Source organism: Manis javanica, chromosome 2, assembly GCF_040802235.1.
Source record: "Manis javanica isolate MJ-LG chromosome 2, MJ_LKY, whole genome shotgun sequence".
NCBI lineage: Eukaryota > Metazoa > Chordata > Mammalia > Pholidota > Manidae > Manis > Manis javanica.
In genome coordinates this window covers 151,521,297-151,540,377 of record NC_133157.1, presented here as the reverse complement: position 1 = coordinate 151,540,377, position 19,081 = coordinate 151,521,297, and the positions used below count along the sequence as shown (strand labels likewise).

The 19,081-nt window shown below is 36.3% G+C and overlaps 1 protein-coding gene across 6 annotated transcripts in view; it reads left to right on the top strand.

The window, feature by feature from the left end:
• The window catches only part of TTPA (alpha tocopherol transfer protein), a 46,723-nt gene that overhangs the window by 10,687 nt on the left and 16,955 nt on the right, over positions 1-19,081 (top strand). Inside the window, exons 3-6 of one of the 6 annotated variants that reach the window (XR_012128209.1) lie at positions 190-383; positions 952-1,034; positions 1,965-2,075; positions 4,585-6,665. Coding sequence is in view for 3 of the 6 variants with exons in the window: in XM_017669870.3 (XP_017525359.2) it covers positions 190-383; positions 1,965-2,075; positions 4,585-4,758 (479 nt within the window). In the remaining 3 variants the exon portion in view is untranslated. Of the gene's footprint in view, positions 1-189; positions 384-951; positions 1,035-1,964; positions 2,076-3,375; positions 3,518-4,584; positions 6,666-19,081 lie in introns of those variants that run through there. The other 5 variants (XR_012128210.1, XR_012128211.1, XM_017669870.3 and 2 more) reach the window with 5 other exon arrangements.

Here is a 19,081-nt window from a genome sequence, read left to right as displayed (position 1 = left end):
AATCTGAGGAGGGAGAGAGAAGTAGTCACATGTTCTTGGAGTGTCAATGTTGGCCACACTATTCAGTTTATAATCTTGGTACATATTTTATTTCCACTGATCCTTTAAGTCTAAAAAGAATTAGTTCCATTTTTAAGTCTTTCTGATTCTTTACACAATGCTGAGATATGCTATTTTTTATTTTTTTAGCATGCTGGGACCCAAAAGTTTTTACAGCTTATGATGTATTTCGTGTAAGTCTAATCACATCCGAGCTTATTGTACAGGAGGTAGAAACACAACGGAATGGTGTCAAGGCTATCTTTGATCTAGAAGGCTGGCAGTTTTCTCATGCTTTTCAAATTACCCCATCTGTAGCCAAGAAGATTGCTGCTGTTCTTACAGTAAGTGTATATTTTAACTCTTTTGAGATAATAATTCCAAGTAATAAATTTGAATTTAGTTACATGTTAGACAAAGAGAAGGCATAGTACATTCATTAGAAAATTAAATTTTAGAAATAATAATAGAATTCAGTAATGCTAAGGGGAAGTAAAGTGTTACTAATTTGTAAAAGAATGTTGCAACAAACTGAAAAGGTAACCAGAATTTATATATTTAAGAAATAATGTAGTCACTTTATTTTTCTGTTGTTAAAACTTTATTAAATTAAAAAATTGACTCAAAAAACATTCATAGTGATGGTACAATAAAATGTTACATAAGTCTTGGTAGGTATAAATTGATGTAGTTCTTCCAGAGATCAAAAAATTTTTTAATGTCCATCATATTTGACCAAGTAATTTTACTTTTAGGAATCTAGCCAAGGAATCATCTTAAATGTAGTAAAGACTTTGTATCTAATAATAATAGCTTACTATGTGCCAGGTACTTTGTTAAGAGTTTCAAGTATGTTCTGTTTATAGCCACACAAGCTTATGACATATGACTATTATTTTTCCCATTTTACAGATCAATTTACTGTGTCAGAGAGGTGACATAGCAATGCTCAAGCACATATATTTTGCAGCAGTGAAGCAAGGATACCAATCCAGGTCATCTGCATGTAAAAGTTGTGCTTATTGCCACCATTGCCTTATATATATAGTTACTATTGCACCAGTTTTTCTTTGGAAGAAAATTACAAGCAGCTTATTTGTCCAGAAATAGGAAAATGGTTACTTAAATGGTGGTATAGCCATTTGATGTATTATTGCAACAATATTAAAACTCACGATGTTTACACAAATTGTATTATATCAGTGAAACAAAACTGGGTGTACATTATTTAGAGAGCATATTAGTAATTATTTTTAGCTAAAATTACACATAAAAAGAATCTGGAAGGAAAGCCCCAACTTGATAACACATGCCTGAAAGCTATGCATAGGTTAAAAAAATAATAATAATTTTGCATGAACGAAGCTTGGAAGGAAAAGTCTGTACATTAACAACACACTTTGGGTAGGGAAAGAATGGATGTGGTTTTTCTTTCAATTGTTAACTTTTAAACTTAAAAAAGCCTATATTTCTTTGATGTGAAAGATTTATATCTCTTTCAAAAGTTTAAAAGTGTGTGTTTATTTTGCTATACTTTCAACTTTTATGAAAGTTGGATTTTTTTCTCAAAATAAAAATTTGGGGGAAAAGTTAAATATAAATATCCAAATGACTCATTGGTTCTTTTAAAGAACATGTATATATGTGACTGGGGAAATATATTCTATGTCTTACTTATGAAAGATGTAGTATTTCTTAAAATACTTTGCCTAAGCTACAAGGTGAAACCTTTTTAGAGATCTTTTCTTAATCTAATGACAGTGAACTATGAAGCTGGCTATTGTTGTGTTGGTGTGATAAATAAATAAATTTGAAAGTAAAATTACACTTAAGTTTAACATGTGTTTGAAAATGGAACTTATCAATAAGAATTTATATTGATTTATGCTTTGTTATTAATAAGGTGTTTTCTTTATTTTTAAAAGGACTCATTTCCATTAAAAGTTCGTGGTATCCATTTGATAAATGAGCCAATAATTTTCGATGCTGTCTTTTCCATGATTAAACCATTTCTGACTGAAAAAATTAAGGGACGGGTGAGTAAAACATCATCAAGTCACTATTCCTCTGTACTAAATGTTCCAATCCTTTTCTGTTTAAGGATTTCTTTATTATCTGCCTCTGCACACACATACCATTAACCCAGTATTTTGAATATCTATCTAATAAGTCAACTACTTTTATGAATCAAAAATTCTTTTTAATTTAGAAAATGAGGTTAGTAAGGCTGTGGGGAAACGGCCTCGGATATTGACTCTGGGAGTGTAGCATGGTGTATTTCCTATAGAGGGCAGTGTGGTGATAGTTATCAGAATTACAGCGACTTTGCACTTGCGGGATTTTAAATCTACAAATATACCTGCATATAAACAAAATTACACCTACGAGGGGATTCATTGCAGCAAAGGATGTGAAACCACCAAGTATAAATCATCAGGGAACTGGTTAAATGAACTATGATACATTTACACAGTGGGATACGGTAATATTTGCAGGGTGCTTTGTGAAGTGAAATAAGAAAATGCAAAGCAGTGTTTATGGTATGATACCTTTTGTATAGAAAAAGGAAAGAAATCAGAATATTTATATCTTCATATTTATATTTCCACAAATATCATGTTAAAAGGATTTACAAGCATACAAGTTAAGTGGTTTTCCTAATGGATCAGAGTAGAGATGTGGATGGGGTGGATGAAGATAGGGTGGGGAACAAGACATCTCACTGGAACCTTTTATCTTATTTTCATTTCTAGCCATGCGAATGTAGAATTTATGAATTTTAAAAGTAAATCTATTTAAGTTACACATGTAACTGAAAACCACAGTATATAACTTAATGTCATGTTAGTTAAGAGATTTGGTGCGTTTACCTATTCCTGTGGAGCTGTATCTCAAGTGAATATCTAATATCTTTTAGGATTTTTAAGGTATTGAAAATAGAATCTGAGTTACCAAGAATCAAGAATGACAACCACTCTTCTACATTAATCTATAAAGGATAATTTTTAGAGCATTTATTTAGGCAAACATTGGTGACATCTAACTTGACAGTTTTTAAAGTCTGACAATTTAAATCTCAAAAAGTATTTAAATACAAATAGTGATAATGTGAGTTATAATGGCCTATTTGGAATATCTAAAAATATATTCTTTCATATTAAGAAAATGTAACATTTTGCGTCTAGTCATAAAATCATGACCCTAGAGCTTCTTTTGAGGTTACCCAAGAAGTAATTCTGTCTGTCTTCAAGAAGAAGTATCTCTACGAAGATGGCCACTTTTCATTCTAGTGTTTTTATAGAAGTAAATTTTTTTTCATATTTTTTCTCTCTTCAGTGTAGCTTGATAATGGCTGACCACCTTCTATTTAACTCTGAAAGATCTAAAAATAAATATTTCTATTTTGGGTTATATTCTGGATAAATAACAAAAACAACAATAAACTGAACCTAATAAATAAGAGAATAGGAGCAAAAAAGAAAGAAAAATAAAAAATTGAGAAGGTAGGTAAAGCATTTCAGTGAAAGTTACTTGCCATGAAATGGACTTCTCAAAATGGGTATGGGGACTCAGTCTGTCCACTTTTCTCCTTTTCAACATTTTGACTGTACCTTGCGAATGTTCTTATTTCCCCCTTCCTAACGTGATAGTACGGTTTCTTTTCAATTAGCTGGCAATATTTAATTTAAATTAACTTATTTTGTGCCTCTTTATCCTCTGGTAATATTCTAAGTTTTCAGAAAAAAACAAGTATTGGGACAGTGAAGCTTCCTGAGTGTAGGAAACTTGTCTCATTCATCTTTCAATCCTTGTCCCTTAACACATAGTAGGTGCTCATTAAATGATTGTTGGCTATATAGATGAACACTTTGCGCTAGCAGATGGAGAAAGATCATTTATTCATTTATTTTTAACAAGATGTACTTTGAGCTGAAGGTTCCAAATCATTATTTTAACTTCAGAGCATTATATGATCATTTTTAAAGTTAAAAGTATTTGAAAGTTTAAGCTTCTCCACCATCATAATCTCTTAAGTTTGTACTAGCCAAGAGTATCCATTAACTGTACTACACAAATTATTCCCATGTACCTACTTGTGTGCTCAGATATATGCTTTTATTTAATATGAACTAACACTAGGTAGTATATTTTTATCATCTACACAACAGTCTTGGCATATTAGATATTTTGCTAAGAATCACCTATACATTAGAGAATAGAATGAACAAAATAATTTTAGAGTTTAAAAAATCTACTTTTGAAAGAGGAAAATAATATATTTTATTTTATAAATCTTGTATAGTTATAAGAATACAAAAGTAAGAAAACAGTAAGATAATCAGATTAATGAGAAGCACAATCTAAATACAGGTAGATTCTTAGATTTACAAGCAGAGGAATAAAAGTTGTAGCACCTATACATGTTCTTCTATGTTGGGAGTTACTAAAGTACTTTGTTTTATGGCATTGATTTTTCTACTGGAAATGCACTTAATAAACTGAGAGGTAGAGGGCATACCTTCTAAAATGTTTTGGCTATTTCAGATTCATATGCATGGGGACAATTACAAACAAAGCTTACTTCAGCATTTCCCAGACATTCTTCCTCTGGAATATGGTGGTGAAGAATTCTCCATGGAGGACATATGTCAGGAGTGGACAAATTTTATAATGAAATCTGAAAATTATCTCAGCAGCATTTCACAGACCATTCAGTGAGAAGTTATTTAATGCAAATGGCTTCCTAATTAAAAATACATGCAGGAGATCCTACTTGGTTACATCAATGAAAGAAAAAATCTTAAACCAATTAATGCTTGTCGATTTTTAAAAATGTAAATATCCTCTGACTTGAGTGACATGAGTATTTAGGAACTGCTTTACTTTGTAAATGCATTTTCTTTACTTAGAAGCAATTAAATTTTAGTATACCTTAAAAGCATAGAAGAAATTCCTGATTTTTGCACTTGAAAGAAGTTATCTTTAAAGTAGCTGTTCAGGTGCACCCTTGTACATCACTGGAAAGTTTTCATTTTAACCAGGCTCTCTTATTACATTGATTTAGAAATGTATAAGTAACCCATTGAAAAGAAATATTAGCACAAGTTAATGATAAAAATCTATTAACACTCATTTGGGTGGGTGTCAGAATAAATTATAATTCAGCTTAGAATCTGAATACAGATTTACAGAGTTATTTCCACAGAAAGATAATTCATCTCAGGGAAATTCTGTTTTAGGATATTCGCACAATAGAAACTTTTAAAGATCTATAGACCATAAACTATTACATGTAGCATTGATAGGCCTCTTTGAAATTATACTTGATAACCAAAAATAACTTAGAAAATATTTCAGGTGGAGCTTCTTAATACTGTTTCTGCATTTTCAAAGAAATCCAGAATGTCATTTTGACTTCATTGTTTGTTTTTTTTGTGTCATGACCACATAGAGATTTAGAGATGGAATAATATTTACTTGTCATATACATGTACTCTGTTTTTAACTGAAGAACCCAACAACACAAGGGAAAGGAAATGTTTACATTTTTAAAATCACTGTCAATTACACATGGAAGTTTTTATGAAATAATTTGAGTTGTACTATTACATCAGAGTATCCCAGCCAAATCCTACAATTCATTTTTAACAAAACACGTAGTTAAAATGGGCTGTTTACTGTAGCTCCTATCAAAGAACATTTCATTTATTAAGAAAAATATGTCACTACAGCTTTCAATTTATGACAATTTTTATAGTTTTTAAATTTTATTTTTAAACTTGAACATAAGAGAACAGCGCAAAGTTTGTTAGACATTTGGTTAGCTTCTTTGAATTTCAAAAATAATCATGTAAGAGTATTTTGTGAAAGGATAATGTGGAGAGTGGTTTTCATTATAGAGAAATTATTCTAATCAGGTGATCTGATAATTCCGATTCTCTGTACATGTATCTTTGAAAACATTGAGAGCGATTGTGACTTTAGGGAACATACTTGATTTTGATTTAGCATTATGAAGCTAACTTTACATTTTAATTCTTACTAAAAAATTAGATTGTGCCTGGTTTCTAAAGAAAGTTGAACTATTCTTTACAAAGTCATATAATTTTAAATTGTGTAATTAAAAATGACAGCAGGATAAAACCATTGGAAAATAATGAAGAATAACAACAAAAAGCTGTGGTTTACCCAACTTTCATTCCTACAAGAAGGCTTACATCACAAGGTTCCACTTTATTTACATTTGACTGCTTAAAGCACTTTCTTAGGACACTTTGAAGGAATGTGCCCTTTAACACAAGGATAAAGGATGATTTTTAAAATGTATTTTTGTGATATTATTAACAGAAAATAGAATGATAATAAATCAGTCAGTAGAAATTCATTCTGCGACTTTGAAATTTTTATAAAATGCAACAATTCAGAGAAGAACATTAAAAGAACAATGTGAAGTGAGTAGCCAATTTGATAACAAGGCAAGATAAGTAACTATCAAATTATCTATATTACCTTACTGTAATTGAAGAAGTGCCTTTCAAAAGATTAACGTGTGCTTATTGTGTTACTGAATTGCATGATAATTTGTTTTAATTATTGTTAAAAGAAAATAAAGATCTTTCACATGAGCTATAGCTGTTTCTTTTTCATTGTAAAATACAAATATTAGAAATTATTTTTCAAAAACTTCTTTTCCTTACAGAAAAGTTTAAGGAAAACATACCAGATCAAGTTGTCCATTACCCAAACGCCAGTTTTATCTTCATAAGTTGTAAATGCTGGCTAGTTTCCCTGCTGCTTAGCTCATCACCATCTTCCCCTAATGTCGTTTGCTGCACTTAAAGGGACTGCGGACTAATTTCACAAAATAAAATCATGAATATTCAAAAAGTTAAAACTTCTAAGTGAAAAAAGCCAGAGTGTGCTACTTAATCAGATTATTTGATGTTGAAACAATCTGCTATTTTCCTAGGTCATGATTTTATTTTTCAAACTGTATTATTTTTCTTACAGAGATAACACTGACATCCTAGAGCAAATGTTATCTTTGCCACTGTCTTGCCTGCGGGTTTCAGCCCCACGCAAGTTTACTATAGATTCAGTGAGACTGAGAAATGACAATAGAACATTCTTGGGGTAAAAGGGTTTATACCCAGCTTTATTACCCCAATAATAGGTTGAGCACTAGAATCACATCTGCATCCAGCAGTCCGCAGGTCTGAAATCCTCCTCCATCTCTCCCTCCACCCAGAGCACTGGGCAGAGCTCTATATACAGTGACTCAGTCAATCATAGCTTATAGCCTAAGGGTGTGGAAGCAGTAGCCTAGCAGTAGGCCAATTATATCATCAAATAGTTTAGGGTCAGGTGAGGATCCTGGCCATAGGAACTCCCATTTTTCCCACAGCCACTGACCTCAAAGAAAAACTCACAAGGCAAACATACTGTCAACTAAGAAATGATGCAAACAAAGATCCTGATCAGGTTAAACAAAGTTTTATTCAAGTTTTGGTAGGCTTGCAGTCCAGAATACGTAGATTCATGATGCACTTAAATTATGTTCCAGCAGACTACACAATGGAGAAGATTTATGAGGCAAAAATCTCAAGATTAAGGAAAATCATATAAGTTGTAAAGGTGAAGGTGCTTAGTATGTAAGGATTGATGGGGGAAATGTTAGAACTATAAGCTTACAGTTTGCAGCTGGTATTTTGAAAAACTAAAAGGTCACAGCAGAATTCTATCATGTGGGTTCCTCAAGACAGGTTTAACCCAGTTTGAAGTTCAAGTGAGGATGTGTTGGCCCTGCCTCAGCAACATCTGTCTGGCTCAGTGTGTCTGACAAGAGTGACTCCATCTTGACTAAAACAGATCAAAAATATGTCCACAATACAAATCAAATACTCAGCAAACTAGTAAGATGGTGTTTGAAACACTCCCTATTGGCCTTATATGTTGAACTTTCATACTTAGGAGCTGTGAAGGAACTGTGAGTTACAAAGACAGAGCCAGAATTGATGGCAATAAAATTAGGGCAGTATTTCCCCAAGAATTCTCTGGTTAGCAAGGACACACACCATCCTCCTCCTGCCCCCATACCTAGCATTCAAGTGACTGCTTTCCTCCTCTCTTCAAGTCATTGTATTAATCTATTAAATATCTATTTGGTTATTAACACTGTACATAGAATTAAATACTACAGTGCATAGAAAAATTAACTGCATGTTACTTGGAAGAGAAAAAATATATATCCCAAACAACCAGGTAAAGTGGAGTACAGGATAAGGGTTATTAGAACGGTTCCACTAAAGTGCTTTAGGAGTTTAAAAGAAGACATGATAACTTCCTTCTTACCTGGGAAATGGAGGTTGTGTTCTTAGAGGAGGTCCTGTACGAGGCAGATGCTTTAAGGAGAACTGACCCTAGAGAGCACTGAGAACTGAGAAGGAGGATATTCCAAGAAATGAAATAGCACAAGCAAAGACTTAGAGATGAGAAAGAATAGATCATGTCTGAGAAATAATAAACAGCCCTGTATTTCTGAGGGAGGGAATGAGTAGAGAAGAATGGGGCTTTTTCCTAGGAAGATGTATATGAAACAAAATATAGGAGGCCTTGAATGCCAGCTGAAGGGCATTCAAATATATGGGTTACTTCTTTGGTGACTTACACTATTTCAGATTGACATTCGTTGTGTTATATCTTTGCCAACAAAAAAGGAAGTAAGTGCCATTGTGCCCATTTTTACAGAAGAGAACTAAGCCCAAAAAGTGTCCATTCTGGTCTAACAGTTACCAAAGGGAAAGGAACTGGGGAGAACGGAGGGAAGGGAGGGGTAAGGGTGGGGAAAAAGAAAGGGGGCATTACGATTAGCATGTATAATGTGGGGGAGGAGCTTGGGGAGGGTTGTGCAACACAGAGAAGACAAGTAGTGATTCTACAGCATCTTACTATGCTGATGGACAGTGACTGTAATGGGGTTTGTGCGGGGGACTTGGTGAAGGGGCGGACCCTAGTAAACATAATGTTCTTCATGTAATTGTAGATTAATGATAACAAACAACAAAAAAAGTGTCCATTCCTTGTTTAAAACCACAGAGCCAGTAAATGCCAGAATCAGACTGAACTTGGCTGGCCTTGGGGTAAAGTCCACACCCTCCACAACACCACCATGCTCTCAATAGACCCTATTTCCAGGCCACAGTGATTGATGGCCACCAGATTCTATCAGTCCTACCTTGAAATGTCTGACCTATTTCTAAGGCTCGTCATTTCTCGAAAGACCTGCTGTAATAACCTCCAAGTTGGACTACCTGTTCCTCATTATTCCCGCCCTTACATCCCCCTTCCAGTGCTGCCAGGGTTATTTTTCTGCAAGAGTTTATTCCCTGAACTCTGAGAGAGCAGTACTACATGCAGGGTAACTTGCTAATTGGCACCCAAGGCCCTTGATGACCAGGCCCAACCTGTTTTTCTATCCTCACTTTGCAGGACTCCTAACCCCACCCATATTCTAGGCACACAACCTTTTCACCACTTTGAAAAATACCATCCCTATCACACAAGACATCTCAGAATCAGAAGCAGCCAGGGGTGCGTATGTATGTGTGTTTGGTGGTGGGGGAGTGAGGGGAAAAGAAGGCAAAATATTTTGTACTCAGAAGCTTTGCTCTTACTGTTCCTCTGCACCATACCCTTTCCTGCAGTCTGTGTCTGCTCATCTACAATGTCCTGCTCCCTTGTCATCTCTGAGAAGCCTTCTTCAAGCCTCACAAGAATTCTTTGCTTCTGCTTGTGTGATCCTCTCTGTGGCTATCTAATATCACCTTTAGGACATTGAATTTATAGCTCTTTACCTGCCTGTCTCCCTGCTAGAAAGTGCTCTGAAATGCAGATACTGTCTTTTGCATCTTTATATAATCCATGTCTAACCAGCTTTTAGCACAGCGTCAATACAAACAGAATAAAGACCTGTCCACTTTTAAATTAAAATGTTGATAGACAATATTATGTTAGTTTCAGGTATACAACACAGTGACTCCACAATTATATACATTAGGAAAATGCACTCCATGATAAGTGTAGTTACCATCTGTCACCACATAAAGTTATTACAATATTATTGACTATATCCCTATAACATATCCCCGTGACTCATGTATGTTATAATTGGAATTTTATAGCTCTTAATTTCCTTCACCCATTTTGCCCATCTCCCCACCCCCACCCTCTGGTAATCACCAGTTTATTCTCTATATTTATGAGTCTATTTCTGTCTGTCTGTTCATTGGTTTTATTTTTTAGATTCCATATATAGGTGAAATTATATGGTATTTATCTTTTTCTGTCTGACTTACTTCAGTTAACATAATACCCTGGAGGTCCATCCATGTTGTCTCAAATGGAAAGATTTCATTTTTATGGCTGGGTACTATTCCATTGTGTATGTGTGTGTGGACACACAATATACTGGGAAGTTGGGCTGACCTCAGCAGCCTATGTACAATCCCTCAGACTTCTCCTCCTGTCTACTTTTTCTCTCTCTTTCATCCTGAAGTTTTACAGCGGTAAGATCCTATCCTATTGGGTTTTATTTGTCTTAAACTTCAACCTATTTCTCTATCTTAAGTATCTTAGCTAATGGCTTCCACTTTTTAGCTGATTTTAAATTTCACTTATTTTAATTACATCTAAATATACATACATGCATGCATGCTGGTCCCTAAGGAGCTGTACAGGAGACTCAGTAGCTATTGTTGAATAAATAAACCCTGATGCAACTTAGCTCTCAGGAGGGGCTCCCTCTCCAGTCAACAAGAGCTCTTTGGGCAGGTTTCCCACAGAAGAGCTTGACCATGCAGCTCACTCCTCTCCACAAGAGAATCCACATACCAAACTTTACTAGCCCTTATCTTCCAACAGTTCCTCCATATATTTACTTTCCCTCAGTTTGCCACTCCTAGAATCTCAAAGTCCTTTTCCTTTGTTTTGTGACTTCTTCAAAAAACCTATGATTTCTTTGCTAAGATGCTATGTAAGCCCAAGTTCTAACCAGACCTTTCAGTTACTCTTCACTGAGGTTCCTCCCATGTGATGTGCACTGCATGCATTAATAAGCTGGCTTTCCCTTGTTAATGTCTTTTGTCAGTCTAATTTTACAAGACCCAAGTTATAGAACCAGCAGAGTATAAGGAAAAATAATTTGTCCTTCCCTATAATGATATGAGGAGGACTGTTTTCCCAAGAACAAGTGTATGACACCATGAGGTGACAGCTGCCAACGGAAACGCCTGTGAGAGCTCTATTCCCTCCCCTCCCTGTTTCCCTTTGGATCCTTCTGTTAGCCTCCTTTTCTTGTTCTATTATTGGTATCAAAACTTCTTGAATCATATCCTTCCTTTTCTTTTTTGCCCTTCCTACCATTTCCTTCTTCCCTATTCTTTTTACCTACATTTAGAACCCCAAAAACTTTTGAATGGCTTTTGCTAAACTTATCTATCAATTTCAAATTGTAGCTTTTCTTCATCCTTTCCTTTCAGCACAACCATTTTTCTTCAAATTCTCTTCCCACCCTCACAACCTCTATAGCTTAGTTTAGCTGTTTTCTCCAGGCAATGTTAGGAAATTCTTCCTCTATTTTGTACTATCAGTTTAACAAGTATCCAGATCCAATCTGGACCACTTTTATTAAAGTCATGTTGGTTTCTCTGGCAGTCTCACAGACAGGAGTTTTCTAGGTTCCAATTTCTCTCTGTATCTTTTACTTTGCTAACTCTGATGACAGTCCTTATAACTATTTGTCCTTTTCTCACAGAAAAGGCAACCTTATATCAAAACTCCATCTAGGGGTGCTGCCATTTGTGAGCACTAACTATTTAGAAATGGAAAGGCCCCAAGCAGGTTTTTTCCCTTGCATCTATACCCTTTTCTCAGCTTCTATACTGTAGAAAGGATAACATTATGGCAAAGAATTGCCCAGTTCTCCTATGCTGTGCCAAAAGACACCTGTTTCATTTGTGGAGGAAGGGTCTGATGATACCTGATGATACCTCCCAGCTACTGGCTAGGCTCATATGACCTAGCTAGCCTCATTAGTCCTCACCAGATATGCAGCCCAATCACCTTCCTAAAGTATTTAAATTATTCTCTGCCCTCTTCAGTGCCTGTCATTGGTCTTGACAGTACACTAGTAACTATTTCCTGAAGATGTGGGAGCCAACACCAGAATATCATGGCCCTCTCCCTTTCTCTGCTGGGTCTGAGGACACTCTTGAAAGGGAAGTTGCAATCTTGGTAACAGATTTGAGGTCTTGACTGCTGCATCTGATCACATTTGAGCCACTTTCCTGCCTTGAGTATCTGAAGTATGGGCTACTTAAAAAGTGAGTAGAAACTCTCACATCTTCCACACCCTACTCCAGGAGATAACTATCACTGAAAATGATGTGATAAAGAACATTGAACTTCTTGCCCAAGAACTTCTAAAGATTCACCTCACAGTGTTCCACAACTGACTGGCACTCGCTCTGATCGTGGGGCCTAGAAGGGGATGTGTTCTATGTTTGGAATCAACTATTGCATGTTTATTCCCCAAATTTCTCTGACCTCTACCTCCTAAACAAGAACATTAAATTTGCTAATGAAGAAATATACCTCATTGCCACACAGTGCTGACCTGGTCATGGAAGGAAATTTCCACACTAATCTCCCAGGATCCACTAGAATGGGTGCTGTCTAGGCTCAGGTCTTGGTTATATTCCTTAATACTACCTGTAATAATCATTTTTCTGCTTGTTCTGGGATGTATCTCCCTGACTAAATACCTTGTCTTCAGAACTCTTCTCTGTCCAGACCACTGTCAGAGCACAGTAGTGGGTCAGCTGTTTCCTTAAGAGCAGTATCAACTGCTCAAGAAATGATGACTTTGTTGATTGTTTCACCAAATCTTAACCTTTTCCACAGAAATTAATCCCTAAGATTGCTCTAAAACAAACTATCATTGTTAGCCAAGGCCAACAAACACAGATCTTTCTCTTTTGCCTGAACCTGCTGTCAAGGCCAGACACAGACCCTCCATTTTCCCACTCTATTGATTAGCTAAGATTAGAACTCTTTGTCCTCCTGAAACTTGCTAACCACAGAGGAAAGCATTTCCTCTTCAGATATCTGAGACTTCTGCGAAAAAAACCCTACTGTAAATCCTCAATATGCCATGTGTTTATCCGTTTCTATGAAACTCTAAGGCAAACTACCCTACTGAGACACTCCGATATTTAAGCTTGGGAAACTCTCCATTTGCAATAGCCAGAACAAAATTCACCTCTTTACTTGTCCAGTTTTTGTCTTTGATAGAAGCCATTCTAAAATTTTCTGACACTTGGGCAGGTGGTCTGTCTGTCTGGAAACCACAGAGGATTTCTGAGGAAGGTTGTGAACTATCACTTTACCTCAGCTTTGCTCAGCCCCTTGCTACATGAATGTTTTTTGTTTGTTTGTTTTTTCTTTTGAGAGGGCATCTCTCATATTTATTGATCAAATGGTTGTTAACAACAATAAAATTCTGTATAGGGGACTCAATGCACAATCATTAATCAACCCCAAGTGAATTCTCAATAGTCTCCAATCTTCTGAAGCATAACAAACAAGGTCTTACATGGTGAACAAGTTCTTACATAGTGAATAAGTTCTTACATGGTGAACAGTGAAAGGGCAGTCATATCACAGGAACTTTCGGTCTTGATCACGCATTATGAACTATAAATAATCAGGTCAAATATGAATATTCGTTTGATTTTTATACTTGATTTATATGTGAATCCCACATTTCTCCCTTATTATTATTATTATTATTATTATTATTTTTAATAAAATGCTGAAGTGGTAGGTAGATGCAAGATAAAGGTAGAAAACATAGTTTAGTGCTGTAAGAGGACAAATGTAGATGATCAGGTGTGTGCCTATAGACTAAGTATTAATCCAAGCTACACAAGGGCAACAAAACATCCACGGATGCAGCAGATTTCTCTCAAAACAGGGGGAGTGAGGTTCTAAGCCTCACTTCTGTTGATCCCCAATTTCTCACCTGATGGCCCCCCTGCGACTGTGCCTGTCTTAGGTTGTTCCTCCCTTGAGGAATCTTACCTGTCTCTGGCTAACCAGTCATCTTCCAGGGTCATACAGGGAAATGTAAAGTTGGTAAGTGAGAGAGAAGCAATATTGTTTGAAAAGTTAGCTTTTTACTTCTTTGCAGATTTATACCCTGTGACTTCTATGCCCAGCATTTGTCTTGAAGTATCTTTACCACTTGGAAGAATTATGATACTAGGTAAAAAATCGAATTTACTGAATTCTATTTAAGGGTTGTAATTAGGAAGGAAGAAGAAAAGCTATAGAAGTAGCAGACAGAAGAAAACATAGGAAGATTGATTATTTCTTTGACATGTCTTCTTGTAGAGAAACATAAGCATGTACAGGTTTTAAACTACTAATTAAATTGTGTACACACATTAACATAATAGGAATACAGCTACATAACAAAAGCAGACCTACAATTACCAGCCATCTCTAGTGAAACCAAGAAAACCAGTTAGGCACCCTAGGCATTTGTGAAAACTTACCAATGATACGATGGATATTGTCTAACTGAATTTGAATAGTTTGAGAAAAATCAGACAAATTAAAACAACACATTCCTGGGAACTGTTCACATCCCATATGTTCTTTTAACAGTAGATAGTCTATAGTTGCAAGATTTTGGAGTGCTGCAACTTCCACTTCTCTTAATTCTTGGTTGAGTTCTGACAGTATGGATCCAGTCAAATTTGTTGTTTTACTGTATGCGCAGGCCAGCTTAGAAATCTCCTTCTTCATTCCCATGGCAAGTCCAGGAACCAGTGGGATGAATGCAGCTACAAGTGCAACAGTGCCAGGATATTTGTTGAAGTTTTTTGATGATCATCTTCTGGTATGACTCTTCCAGAGAATGTTGATGTTGCAAGTTCTTCATATCATATCTTAATTTGTTTTCTGGGTAGCCAAATTAGGCTTTGATCCTCTGTGTAAACACAAACAAACCCTTTGCCCACACTTTGATATGCCATTTATACCATTGTGAAGAACTTATTGGAGATCACCATGCAGGAACTGCTGTTAGTCCATTCTTGGGTTCTGTGATTCCACTGCTGTTTTGTTCCTTCAGTTTTTCCTTTGTTCTTATAGTCCACAGATGAGTGAAATCATTTGGTATTTCTCTTTCTCTGCTTGGCTTATTTCACTGAGCATAATACCCTCTAGCTCCATCCATGTTGTTGCAAATGGTAGGATTTGTTTTCTTCTTATGGCTGAGTAGTATTCCAATGTGTATATGTACCACATCTTCTTTATCCATTCATCTACTGATGGACACTTAGGTTGCTTCCAATTCTTGGCTATTGTACATAGTGCTGCAATAAACATAGGGGTGCATCTGCCTTTTTCAAACTTGAGTGTTACATTCTTAGGGTAAATTCCTAGGAGTGGAATTCCTGGGTCAAACGGTAAGTCTATTTTGAGCGTTTTGAGGAACCTCCATACTACTTTCCACAATGGTTGAACTAATTTACATTCCCACTAGCAGTGTTTGAGGGTTCCCCTTTCTACACAACCTCACCATTTGCTGTTGTTTGTCTTTTGGATGGCAGCCATCATAACTGGTGTGAGGTGATAGCTCATTGTGGTTTTAATTTGCATTTCTCTGATAATTAGTGATGTGGAGCATCTTTTCATGTGTCTGTTGGCCATCTGTATATCTTTTTTGGAGAACTGTCTGTTCAGTTCCTCTGCCCATATTTTAAGTTCCTCTGCCCATATTTTAATTGGATTATTTGTTTTTTGTTTGTTGAGGTGGGTGAGCTCTTTATATATTTTGGACATCAAGCCTTTATTGGATCTGTCATTTACAAATATATTCTCCCATACTATAGGGTACCTTTTTGTTCTATTGATGGTGTATTTTGCTGTACAGAAGCTTTTCAGCTTAATATAGTCCCACTTGTTCATTTTTGCTGTTGTTTTCCTTGCCCAGGGAGATATGTTCAAGAAGAGGTCACTCATGTTTATGTCTAAGAGGTTTTTGCCTATGTTTTTTTCCAAGAGTTTAATGGTTTCATGACTTACATTCAGGTCTTTGATCCATTTTGAATTTATTTTTCTACATGGGGTTAGACAATGGTCCAGTTCATTCTCCCACATGTAGCTGTCCAGTTTTGCCAGCACCATCTGTTGAAGAGACTGTCGTTTCGCCATTGTATGTCCATGGCTCCCTTATCAAATATTAATTGACCATATATGTTTGGGTTAATGTCTGGAGTCTCTAGTCTGTTCCACTGGTCTGTGGCTCTGTTCTTGTGCTGTACCAAATTGTCTTGATCACTATGGCTTTGTAGTAGAGCTTAAAGTTGGGGAGTGAGATCCCCCCCACTTTATTCTTCTTTCTCAGGATTGCTTTGGCTATTCGGGGTCTTTGGTGTTGCCATATGAATTTTTGAACTATTTGTTCCAGCTCATTGAAGAATGTTGTTGGTAATTTGATAGGGATTGCATCAAATCTGTATATTGCTTTGGGCAGGATAGCCATTTTGACGATATTAATTCTTTCTAGCCACAAGCACGGGATGAGTTTCCATTTGTTAGTGTCCCCTTTAATTTCTCTTAAGAGTGCCTTGTAGTTTTCAGGGTATAGGTCTTTCACTTCTTTGGTTAGGCTTATTCCTAGGTATTTTATTCTTTTTGATGCAATTGTGAATGGAGTTGTTTTCCTGATTTCTCATTCTATTGGTTCATTGTTAGTGTATAGGAAAGCCACAGATTTCTGTGTGTTAATTTTGTATCCAGCAACTTTGCTGTATTCCGATATCAGTTCTAGTAGTTTTGGAGTGGAATCTTTAGGGTTTTTTATATACAATATCATGTCATCTGCAAATAGTGACAGTTTAACTTCTTCTTTACCAATCTGGATTTCTTGTATTTCTTTGTTTTGCCTGGTTGCCATGGCTAGGACCTCCAGTACTATGTTAAATAACAGTGGGGAGAGTGGGCATCCCTGTCTTGTTCCTGATCTCAGAGGAAAAGCTTTCAGCTTCTCACTGTTCAGTATAATGTTGGCTGTGGGTTTATGATATATGGCCTTTATTATGTTGAGGTACTTGCCCTCTATACCCATTTTGCTGAGAGTTTTTATCATGAATGGATGTTGAATTTTGTCAAATGCTTTTTCAGCATCTATGGAGATGATCATGTGGTTTTTGTCTTTCTTTTTGTTGATGTGGTCGATGATGTTGATGGATTTTCGTATGTTGTACCATCCTTGCATCCCTGGGATGAATCCCACTTGGTCATGGTGTATGATCCTTTTGATATATTTTTGAATTTGGTTTGCTAATATTTTATTGAGTATTTTTGCATCTACATTCATCAGGGATATTGGTCTGTACATGAATGTTTTATACAGATACAAATATGTAACCAGACTCTGCCCTATCAAAGTCACCGTGTTGAAACAAATTTCACATCCAGCACACATACACACAGTACACACACACACAGGCATTAAAAAATACTATACACTTCTACTAAAGCTTTCATGCGAAATGGAAAAGAGGGCTAAATTGCAGGTCACCTAGAAAAAACTCAGCGTGCCTTTTAACAATCTTTTGTCTTTTGCCAAAGTTTTTTCTTCCTTCCTTTCCCTCCCCTTCCTCTCTGTGGGGACAAGCACTGCCCACTTGCAAGCTTTTGTCTCAGAATACCCATGTGTCCACGTGACTCCCTCCTTCAGTGGTGTGCTAGGTATGCAGTATGTTAATGGCCTGGGGTTGGTCACATCCAAGCCCGCCTTAACTATGCAAACATCTTATTCGGAAGCAGATCCTTCTGACCAAGGTGTTGTTCCTTGGGGCCCTAGTGGCACATGAATAATCCTTTCTAACAGGGTACATAGTCTCCTTCTCCTCTGCCCATATAAGCAGTCTCCTCCCTTTTCATGCTGGTGGTGTGCAACCTCCTGGACTACCTGTGCATTAAGTCCCAATAAACCCTCCTGTTAATGGTGTCTCCCAGTCTTTCCTTTGGTTTCTCAAGCACTTTCCCATCACAACTCACTGCCTTGGGTGTGCAATTGGACTTGTGGTCACACCCTCTCTTTCCTCTCTTTCTCCCTCTTCCCTTATCACATCCCATCACAGGTTCCTTGGGATTTCTCTAGATCCATAACTACCTCTTTCCCTTAGCAAAACAAAATATTTCTCCCAGGATGATTCACCCTCCTTAAAAACATGGAAATAGGGTAGGGTAGTTTGGTGATAACTCTTTACTTTATTCTTGGAGTTTTAATTATAGTCTTACACTTTTATTTTTAATCTGGAGTTTTTAAATCATTTGAATCCTTATTGTTTCTTTTATTTTGCATTAAACTATGTATATTTTCAAATTAAAATTTTGTTTTTCCTTTTCAACTGCTTTTAAGCCTTTTGTTCTCTTACGTACATTTCCTACATTAATTTCCTGCTACCTAGGGGATGCCATAATGAGGGAAAGACTTCCAAGGAAATGCCCCTTTTTGACTTTTGTGACTTGGTTTCAAACATTCCAGTATTCATCAGAATTTACAGAGTGGAGACTCTATCACCAGATTTCAGCCACTTCCTCTTCTCTCATCTAAGCTCTAGGATGGTTTATTTCACCTTCTCAGTAGGGTCATGAGAGAAAACTCTTATGTTTGCTCTTACCAGCTCCCTCTACTCTCCACTCTCCTGTGAACCAAGGAGAACCAGCTAAAACTAGCTCAACAAGGTTGTAGTTCTTCTAGTTGGTGGTTCTCCTAAGCCTTTGGGTCCTCTCTTCAGTCAGTAGAGTCCTGCCTAGGAAGCTACCAGAGAAGAGGTTTTCCTTTTATGATTGCCTTTCCCCATAAAGGTAGATCCTGTTGTACTAAACCTAACTGGTTTCACTAAATGGAAATAGATGCATAAAGAATGACTTGATTGGACTTCTGCATGTATGTCCCATT